Source organism: Rhamphochromis longiceps, linkage group LG6 (assembly GCF_057381845.1).
Source record: "Rhamphochromis longiceps isolate RC_006_pf linkage group LG6, R_longiceps_female_GT1.1, whole genome shotgun sequence".
In the NCBI taxonomy this organism is placed as follows: Eukaryota; Metazoa; Chordata; class Actinopteri; order Cichliformes; family Cichlidae; genus Rhamphochromis; species Rhamphochromis longiceps.
Window position 1 is genome coordinate 7,251,493 of NC_140562.1, and position 10,852 is coordinate 7,262,344.

A 10,852-nucleotide genomic window follows, 5' to 3' on the forward strand; every position below is an offset into this window, starting at 1 on the left:
CTTCTGTTTTTTGTTTTGTTTTGTTTTCTGGTTAGTTATTTTTTGTCTTTGAGGTGCTATTTATTTTTTTAGTGTGTTTCATTAAAGATGCAGCAGTTGAAGACCTAGTGTGCTCATGTGTGCTTTGTTATTTTTTTCACTTCCCCACCTTTTTTGTATCTCACTTTCTGTCCCTTTTCTTTTCCTCCTCCTTCTTCTCTCTTTTACCACCTGTCAGCTCTGGCTTTATATAACTACACAGAAAATAATTTAAATAATTATATAAAATAGATGTATAAAGAAAAAGAGGGACCTATAGAGAGTCTATAGCACTCCTCTTGGCAAAGCAAATGTGTTTGGTAGAACAAAGCATTCAGACCATGAGTCTGCTTGCTAAAACTACTGGATACAACGGGTTAAAAATAAATAAATAAATGATCACCTATAATTTCGGACGATCTGATTTCCTCGTGTCAGCATTGTTCCCACATCATCATAATTAATGTTGTTCCAGGTTCAACATTGCAAGTGACCAATCACCTTCTTGTGACGTCATTCCTTTGCGACTTCGAAATACCCGCCTTCGAGTATTTCGAAATACAAGTGAAGAAGCGAAAAACCGCCGCCTGTCCGCCGAATTTGAAGTCAATTTAGGATACTTTCCTTTAATAAACGGTAAGCATTATACATATGTTCCTCACTTGGCTTGCTGTTTGTTTGCTAGCGATAGGCTACTTGACGACAGCATTAGCTAACCAGTGTTCTCTAGACCAGCGTTCCCCAACTTTTTGGGTGTTTCGTGGCCCAGGGGTTGGGTCAGGCAAAATTGCAGTAGCTTCCCTGATCATTTTACAAACATAAGTGAAGAGAATCTGGACTAAAAGGCCTAGACTTATGGTTGTGTGCTGAATCTATGAATCAAACTATCACCTGGAAACATAATTAACTGGTCCATAGCTGTGAAACTGGACATGAGTTCTTGATTCTATGGAGATTAACAGTAATCCAGAAATTTACAAATTTGTCCCAGGGACATCGCGTAGATGTTGTCCCTGGGACATCGCGTAAATGTTGTCCCTGGGACATCGCGTAGATGTTGTCCCTGGGACATCGCGTAGATGTTGTCCCTGGGACATCGTGTAGATGTTGTCCCTGGGACATCATGTTAAAGTTGCCAGAGACATACCATATGAAAGTTTAGCTTCTTTTAGCCCCTGTTTGTTTTATATTATTTTATATATATTTTTTTTTTAATATTATATTTAATATTTACATTGTATTGCAAAAAACCCCAAAACAAGTTAAAATGAATTAATGAATATTGACTAATTAAACCTTCGTTATTTTTCCACCAGAAATGGACGACATAATTAGAAGAAGTGTTCTGAATGACGAAAAAAAAAGAACTGGAAAAGACACACAACTTTGTGTGCATGTGTCACAATGCCAGGAGGACCCATTCAGTGTTGTGTTAGAAAAATTGAACTCATTAACCCTTCATGGACATTATAAATGTTTAAATGTTGCCTCAGGTAAAGACAGGAAAAGAGACTATTACAAATTCAACTGCATCAGAGCTGGGAAAAAAAGTCGAAACAGCTACAGAGCAGTGGGCTGTAAGGCCTATGTTTCATTTAAAGTACTCAAATGTTGGAAAGACCACACAGTCATCGTGCAGCGTACATATGATAAGCATGATGGGCATGATCCTTCGGACCCAAAAGACGCACATTTCAACAATATTTCCAGTGATTTGAGGAGGAAGATTGAGGAACTGCTTTCCCTTGGAACTAAGCCAGCCATCATACTAACCGAATGTCATAAATGGGCCAAAGAACATGGACACAGAGATCTTCACAACAGAGAGCATTTTGTCACACCACGTGACATTGACAGTGTTAGAACCTGCATGATGAGGAAGAAGCACTTTAACTGTGGAGACAGTCAATGTGTACATACCTTACTTAATGGAAAACATCAAGAACATGTTCTCTTCTATCAACCATACACATCTGACCAAGAACTAATGATTGTTTTGCAGACACCTGTAATGAAATCAAACATGGAGAACTATGCAAAACAGTTAGTATTTGTTGACACCACGCACTGCGTTAACCAGTATTCATTTCCCTTATTCACACTTGTTGTAAGAGATGATCATGGGCATGGAGTCCCTGTGGCCTATGCTATTGTCAGCAACGAAAGTCAGAAAACCCTGGAAACTGTTCTTGGAATAGTTTGTGAGCATTTCCCAACTTCCCCGAGGTAAATAATACATTGACAGCTATTAATTTTGAAATAATTCCTTTTCAAAAAAGTTATAACATGCCAGAATCTAATGCTATAGCTGCAGCATGGGCTGCAAAAAACTTTCCTTTCCAGTTGTTAAAGTTATTCCTATAGGCTGTATGCAGTATTTTATATATCTACTTGTGAGTTGAAATGTTTAATTTGGCATTGAAGTGGTGCTTTGAGATAGCAAAAACATTTTCATACTGTTTAATCTCATTTAGTGTTTTCTTTTTTTTCTGTAGAGCATTTATGGTTGACAAAGACTTTGCGGAAATAAATGCTTTGCAGAAGGTTTTTCCAGAGTCAGCTATCCTTCTATGCTGGTACCATGTCTTGCAGGTAAACCACATTGTTTTCTTTTCACGTTGTCTAAGATGCACCTGAAACACATTTTTACAACAGGGTCCTGTTGTTATGATTTGCCTCATTGTGATATTCACCTACTCAGGTTAATGAATATAAAGGGATAAAATGTTGAGTGACTATGTCCATCCATTTAAGACCACAGTGCAGTCATCTTCTGGTGGCTGCTTCCCAAAGCTCTTTTTGACATTTAAAAATATGTTTGCCTGGTTGATTTCTGTAATGCACAGGTCCTCTTGTCCAGTGAGTGACAAAGTTATTTTTGGACGTCAGCTTTCTTTTATGCTTTTTGTACAGCTGCTCCTCTGTCTCTCTCTCCAGATTAACTTTTTTTCTCTTACATTCACAGGCTGTTAATCGATGGCTTTCAAAATCAGAGTCCGGGGTCCATGGGCTTTCTAACACCCAAAAGAGAAATGAAATCATTTCTTTCTTTTGTAAGCTGAAAGCTTGCACATCTGTAAGTGTAATTTGTCTATTTCACATTTTGATTTCTTGATTACACTAAGAGCATAATAACTTTCAGTTGCTAAAAAAAGTTACAGAGAGATACAAAATAGATTTTTGAAACAATTTCTAAAACTGGCTTCTTATCTTGCTTATCAAAACAAGTACTTAAGCTGTGCAGAACATCATTGTGTCACCCACTGTGCAGTAGAACTTGTGAGTGGGATTCTTTCACAGACAGATGCTGAAACCAAATATGCTTATAGGTTTAGTGTTCCTTCTTAGCCATTGTAAGGGAAGAAATAATTGCTTCTTAATACAAAAACACGACATATTATTAATAACTTAAAATTCTTAATGTTATTCAATAAAAGGAAAAGGGCTTCAATACATAATATTAAAGATTTCAATAGGTCTGTTAAATGGATTGAAATATATTCTGTTGCATCCAATTCTCTTAGGAGGACGACTTTAAAGCCACATCAGCAGAGTTCTGCCAGACATTTAAGCAATACCCTTTGGTGTGCCAGTATTTTCAGAAGCACTGGGAAGGCATTGGCCACATGTGGTGTGACTACGGCCGTCGCTTCAGTCACGCTCGTTCTGAAACAAACAATGTGATTGAAAGGTATGATTTAATATTTTGACCTCATTCAATTGTATTGCTGAAAAAAAGATATTATGCTTTAATCCAAGAGGCTAAACTGAGTAGGTTCGTCATGTCATTGCCAGAACAGGTTTTAGGCAAATCCTTTAAATTCTAGCAGCGTTTTTTATGTTATCACAACAAAAAACAGAGTAGGTGGATTTGCCTAAATCAGCTAAACCGGCACAGAGCATTCCTTTATAAAAGACGTGTGCAATAGGTATTCCAATTTTTTAAAAAATAATACAGTCTTGATTAAAACTTTAAATTCCTTCAATTACAGTTACTAATCATTTCAAATAACTGTTTTTCAGATTTTTCCACCGCCTGAAATACCAGTTTTTATCTGGCTACAAGAATAGGCGTCTGGATGATCTGATTGAAGTGCTCCTAGGGAAGGCCGACGACTACTTCTCAGTCATAAAAACCCTGCAAGATGTGGGCCGCATGAAAAACAGGTTTGCTGACACCTTGTCTCAAGTTTCAGACTCTGCTTCAAGACTGATGGAAAGTGGTTGGGCTCTTAAAATTACAGTCAAGAACAGCCATGGAGTTAATGCATATCAAGTCCCATCTGAGTCAAGAGAAGACATGGTGTATGATGTCTGCCTTGTTGAGTCCTACTGCAACTGTACATATGGCTTACGAGGACTTCTTTGCAAGCATCTAGTGCTACTTGCAAAATTAGCAGAGGCTGACAATGACATCTATCCAAACATGGAAACAGACCTTGGCAAGAATTGCAGTGAAAGAAAGGCATTACTTTGTACACTGTGAGGACTTGAAAGTGATAAAAATGCCAAGTTTGTTTGGAAATCTGTGTTTTTTTGCATCGGCTGAAACACTTCAGTGCACTTGTTGTACGTTCTCTCACTATAACACATGTGCTTGCCTGAAGGTGGCTTGTAGCCATTTTAAACAAATGAAAAACTCTCTGAAAAGTCCTCTATCAACTTTGAATGACACTCCTGTAGTTGAAAGCACAGACAAAAAATGCACAGAAGATGCAGTTGGAAAACTAAATGCTGTTTTAGACACAGTTAAACAGTGGGCATTCATTCCAGAGGGTATTACTGCAATGATAGATGAACTGCATACAAATGTCTTAAAAACAAAACAAGTAGGCAAAAGTATATGCCAGTACGAAATAAAGATGACAGATAATGCACGCAAAATTAGGCCATTGTATTCTAGCAAGAAACGTTCGGCCAGCATCGACATTCCAACAGTCTGAAAATGAATGTGAACAGTCGATAACCACTGAAAGAGAGACATCCTCTGGAGAAAATGAAAACCTTTTGGAATACAAAACAAAAAAGAGAAGAGTTAAAGCTAAGTATATGCACAAGTAGACTTTTGTGTGACATTTCAAAGGGACTGCATCCATTACTTCTGTTTATTGAAACCTAAAGCTGAATAGCTGTCTTAACTTTCTGCCAAGGAACAGATGAAAAGAAATTGTTTGGTCTCTCAAGCAGTTGTTATTTATGTGTGTTATTCATTACTTTGGCTTGGTTGCTGTTTTTGATACAAATTCATCTGTGCCCATTGTAATATTTTCATATGTTACTATTTTTATATTGCTATGCATTATAAATAAAGGATTACTTATTACTATTAAAGGTCTGCATTTGTAATTGTTGGTATTATTTATAAAATATGCGCTCTTAAGTTTTTTGCTCCATAAAACGATACCTGTCACTTTTTGGACATAGAGTATCAGCTGTTGAGAATCCTGGCTCATACAAAATAGAAGTAAAAGGTTTCAACATCCAGCCTTTTTATGATTAAATACAAAGTGTAATAACAGAGTTATTGGGGTGTGATTTTGTTAATAGTTAGTCTTAAGTATAAGTTTAATAGTAATGAGTAAGAAAATATAGCCAGAATAATGGAATGAGACTAACACCTGACCTCACACTGAGATTTGGTATGAAGTGGCATGTTTGTGCTAATGCTGACATTGGGGCTCAGAGTTCCTCTGTGTGTATATATTTGTGAACGTTAACTTGGCTAATGTCCAAGGGTTTGACTGCTTTCCTGTTGGATTGTATCACAAAGAACAGGGATAAGAGCACCAGTGGCCGTGCACACCCTCATATCTCTCCTTCACCCGATCATTAGTGTTGGAAACCGGCATTAGCTCAGAGTAGATTAGACTTCAGTATAGTGCAAGTGATTTGATTTTATGATTATTTGATTCAGTTTTTTCTGTGTTCAAGCTCAATTACTTTAATAAAATATGTTGAATTCAAACAAATAAATAAACAAATAAACTGTGGACATTACCCTTTTAAACCTTTCTGAAACAAGACAGGTAAAAACCAGTGTATAAAAGTTTACATAGGTATAAATAGCTCTAACACTTTACTCCAGCCTGGCGTCCACACATGTGGACATCACATTTTGGGTTATTTAGACCAAAATACTAAATCTTGATCAACAAGTGCCTGATATACAGTTATGAGGACATTATACTGCAACTGTTCTATCGAAATTTCAAATTAATGTCCTCATATGTGGCTCTCATTTTTCTCAGAAACAAAAATTAGGTAAAAAAAACAAAACCTGGTAATTCTTTCTTTTTACATTCATCGGGTTCCAATCGGCCCAAATATCAAAGAGAAATTAAAAATGCATGCCATGGAAGATTTCGGGTCTTAGGGGGTTAAAATGACCAGACCCCTCCGGCCTGTTTTCCAGGCCACTAAATTAAACCCAGTCAATTACCAATTGAACAGAATAAAAACCTACGAGGTCCACTAATAGTCCAAAAGTCCAAATCTTTAATAGAAAAGACAGGCAGAACTCAAACAAACAATAATCCAAACGAGGAGCATATATACACACTGGAAAGTAAATAATTATAAGTTATTAAATCAGACTAATTAAATACAGTAAAACTAATAAGGGAAGACGAACACACGGGAAATAAAAATAACAGTGTAAACATACCAAAACTCAAAATAAAACAGGAAAGCTACTACAAACCGAGTGTGACACAATTACATTCATATTGAAACATATGTGATAATTTTCTTTCTTTGTAGCATTTTTAAGATATGTGTTAGAACAGTCATTATGCTGTTTGGATTAGGAACCAATCATTTTTGCCAAATAGTTAACACAAACTTAGAACAACAATGAACAATTTTCAAGATTCTGATTTACAGAACAAACAAAAGTCACAAAAGGTTTCATTATTTAAGAAACAAGATCAAGTTTTTCACACAGGAATGAAATGACAGAATCCAGTGCAGCGGGGCCAAAGGTGTGTGTCAGCAAACTGAAGGTTGAGGAATCAGTCAGCTCATGTTTAAGGTTGTGTTGGATTTTGAGAAGAGTCTGTCTGTTATTAGAAAGTAAGATTAACAATGTTACACCAATAACCCAAATACGGGGAAATGACAAATAATACCAAAAAAGATACAACTTTCATATTGTTTTACTAACTTACTTTGTCATATCAGCACTTGAATGGTCGATGCCTTTACAGACCATGTCTGTTGTGACATCGCAGGCCAATCTTCCGGCAAACCCGAGGGCTAGCTCCCCAGCCTCCTCTTCACTCAGAACACTAAACACTGTTACTTTAGTTTTGGCCTTCTTAGGCCTGTCAAGAATCATTGCGGGCAGTTTGGCTTTACGGCCCTAAAAAAGAAAAAGTGCAAACACCAAAAGAGCAGAGAGAGACACACACACGCGCACAAAGTTAAATGCTTTTGTTTACATGGTGTAATTGTGTATATGTTGCAGCAAATGCACAATTTCCAGCCACATTGTCACTTCATTGATACGAGTAACCCGGATTTATTTCAGGTGACATCAAAATCACGAAATGTATACCTACCCCAATCAAACCTCTGAAAACATGAACTGACATGTTCTCTGCATTGATTCTGCGCTTGATCTCGTCTTCTGTTATTGTGTAGGTTTTCTTTTTTGAGCTTGGTACAGATAAGCGACCATGCACTCTGTAAACTGTACTAGTTCCTTCTGAATCAGTTTGGAATTCTGTATCTGCATCGATCCTGTCAACATCATCAGCAGCAGCATTATCTGTACTCAGACTTGTGCCGTATACTTCTGCTTCTTTTTCGTTGTCTTCAGTCTGTGTACCTTCATCTCTTTCAGTCTGTGTACCTTCATCTCTGACTGTCAGTCTTCCTATCTCACTGTTACTTGTCGATTTGCTGCAGATGTTCTCTCCCTTAGGAACTTTTCCTTTGTCATTCGCTGCCTGATGCTTTCCCTGATGACATTCTTCACTGGCTACTTCTATTGCTCCTCCTGTATAGCCACCCACTATGCTGCACAACTCCTTTCCCTCTGCTGTGCTGCACTGTGCTGTTACATAAAGAAGAATGATATAAACAGCACTATATCAATTTAATTGTGAAGAGAAATCCCCACAATACGACACAGTTATGTCTAAAATAGTTTTGTGTAAAAACTGGATCTTGAAACGTCCACTTTAATTACACAGTCCTGGTGTGCAAAGGCAAAATTACGAAAAAAAATTTCACTTTAAACATTTTTGGACATTGTTTAGTTATATTGTGACTTACTCTCACAGAAGATACAGATGCCACAAACAGACTTTGAACAACGCATGTGCTTGTATGCACCACATTTCTGGCACTGCACCTGTGAATTAAAAAAAAAAAAGAAGAAGAAGAAATAAACAAACAAAAAACAAATGAACAAAGTCCATTAAATAAACAATCTATATGGCTAAGGACATGTCATAGTGTACCCGGTCTTTGGCTGCAATCACACACCAGCACTGACTGCACTTCCTAGTTCGATCTGCAAAATATAATTTGTTTAAGTACAAGTTACATTTTCCAATGTTAGAGAAAAAGAAGGCAGCTAATTTTATCTTTACCTATTGAGGAAAATAAGTAGTGGCAAAGTCGAGACCTGAGCTTTGTGATTTCAGTGTTGTACTCCTCCACTTGTGTTTTACCGTCAATGAGAGATTGGGCAAACTAATAATTGACGAAGAAGAAAAAAAAAAAAAAAGAACAAAAAGAATTAGATTAACAAAGAAATGTTTGTTTGTTTTTAACCCCCCCACCCCCCCGAGAAAAAAAAAAAAACAGAGCAACCAAAGCAAAGCATTACTGCTGAAATGGTTCAATCTACAAAAAAAATTGAGATTTTACCATCCTGCCTCTAAGGCTTTAAAAACTGAATAGGCAAAAATGTAAACATTACTTATATAGGTTAAAGCTATAGTTTTCAGTACCATTATGACATGCACTCCACATGAGTTCCCATCCTGTTGATGTGGGTGGCTCACATGTGACAAGGTCCACTCTCCAGCGCAGCCTCTTGCTGAAGCAAATGAGCTGAGAGATCGCAGTTATTACAAATAAAAAGCATATAGAGAAATCAATAACCACGTTCGGTAATGATTTCAATTAAATTAAATATGTTATGTTAAATATGTTAATTAATTACCTCCAGTTTTTCAACACCGCACTTTTTCTGACCTCCGACTCGCCAAATGAATTCATATAGACTATGGTCCTCTTGGGTATGTCACAAAACTGTTTTGTAAAAAGATGGATATGGTAGGCTTGGGCCTTGAGCTTTCCTAATGAGGGACACTGAAAAGTATCATGCACTAGAGAGAGTGCAAAATCTGTGCAACTTACAAACAAGGTCCAGTGGCTGCCGTTTTCCAGACAGGCTCCAATCAATTTCTCATACATCTGAAAGATGTTTTTCTGGAAATAAAAATAATGTGACAAGTATGTTTTTCTGTCAAGAATGACACTGCAAAACTGCAAAAGCTTGTCAGGTGAGACTTGTAATTAATTCTGCAGATACACAAACATATAGAAAGTGTCATTTTTGGTTTACATTAATTAATTTCTATAGTGTGTACAAAACAAATCAAGACCACAGACTCAACACGCACCACTCAATTTTTGGTGTTCTTTATCAGTTGGCCAAGACAGAAATGTTTTAATCTGTGTGCATTGCTTTTGAACAAGTCTTTACACAGAAAAGGTTTCAGAAAGGTATTTTTCAGGTTCTTCTGACAAGGCTTCAATTTTGGAAAATGCTGTTTGTTTATAGTGGCAACTTATAAACCCTTTGTGATAAGAACATAGTTACCACAGTCCAAGTCATACCTTCAAAAAGTATGCACTTTGTGCTCTTGTGGACCCATCCAAAATTTTTCCAGTGATTTGGCTTGGTATTGGATAAATGTGAGGGAAATTCTATAAAAATAACATAAATACACCTATGTTTTCAAATACATTACAAAAAACGTAAACATGCTATGTCATTATGATCAAACAAGCTTTTCAACATACCTCACACTGCAAATAGATTAGGCCATCTATTACCTTATAAAACAAATAAATAAATACATATAAATAAAAACAGAACTAAGGAATACGATTCATTAAGTAAATTGTACAATAAAGTGTATTTAAAGCAGAATTTAACATTAGTTTTATGACAACATAAAAGGATTTTTATGTCAAGAGGTACCTCATCTGAAATGTTAGTCTGGTCAAACAGGGATTTCAAACTTGAAATACCAATAGAGTTTGGTCCAGCTACTCCCACAAGGTAATCTGTGAGAAAGCATATGCTGTAGTCAACAGATATCATTTTCTTTTTGCATGCTGCAACCATCATCCATTTCAGTCTTCTAGGAGCTTTGTCTGGTTGTAGTTCTTTTTTCTCCTCCTCTCCCCTCATCTATTAATTAAATTGTTTTCTGACCTTCCTAACTGTTTCCGACCTGTCTTCCCAATGTGATGTTTAAGCAATATATGTATGGTCAGAAGGGGGTGAAATTTTCATTGCAGTTGTACGTGTAACATTGCATGTGATAATAAAAGGCTTGATTGGTTGATTATTCAACATGAGTTGACATTTACCTGACATTGTGAAGGAGTCACAGTTTCTGTAAGGGTGTAAGAACATAACATGTGGATTTGTTACACTTCTTTTTCACAAGTTAATAACAATCAATAATTTTCATTCCATTATTTACAAGCTATCACACGATGTCCCAGGGACAACATCTACACGATGTCCCAGGGACAACATTTACACGATGTCCCAGGGACAACATTTACACGATGTCCCAGGGGC

At 36.7% G+C, this 10,852-nt stretch overlaps 2 protein-coding genes across 3 annotated transcripts; one reads left to right on the forward strand and one right to left on the reverse strand.

Annotated features, from left to right (window-relative positions):
• Positions 1-527: 527 nt before the first annotated feature.
• Positions 528-5,349, forward strand: LOC146667414 (uncharacterized). Of its 2 annotated transcripts, XM_085409085.1 has the most exons (6): positions 528-654; positions 1,335-2,244; positions 2,514-2,610; positions 2,984-3,094; positions 3,543-3,709; positions 4,042-5,349. In XM_085409085.1, the coding sequence occupies exons 2-6, from the start codon at positions 1,337-1,339 to the stop codon at positions 4,502-4,504; spliced, it is 1,746 nt and encodes a 581-aa protein (XP_085265211.1). In that variant the 5' UTR covers positions 528-654; positions 1,335-1,336; the 3' UTR covers positions 4,505-5,349. The 2 variants fall into 2 exon arrangements, with proteins under 2 accessions (XP_085265211.1, XP_085265212.1); XM_085409086.1 differs by lacking the exon at positions 1,335-2,244 and having other exon boundaries at positions 535-654.
• A 1,142-nt stretch (positions 5,350-6,491) lies between these two features.
• Positions 6,492-10,629, reverse strand: LOC146667415 (uncharacterized). Its single transcript, XM_085409087.1, has 12 exons — positions 10,241-10,629; positions 10,060-10,092; positions 9,874-9,963; positions 9,391-9,462; positions 9,194-9,282; positions 8,979-9,081; positions 8,616-8,718; positions 8,484-8,536; positions 8,296-8,374; positions 7,578-8,074; positions 7,185-7,378; positions 6,492-7,076 (listed from the first exon to the last, which is right to left on the reverse strand). Exons 1-12 carry the CDS (start codon positions 10,451-10,453, stop codon positions 6,932-6,934), a joined length of 1,671 nt encoding a protein of 556 aa, XP_085265213.1. The 5' UTR covers positions 10,454-10,629; the 3' UTR covers positions 6,492-6,931.
• Positions 10,630-10,852: the final 223 nt, after the last annotated feature.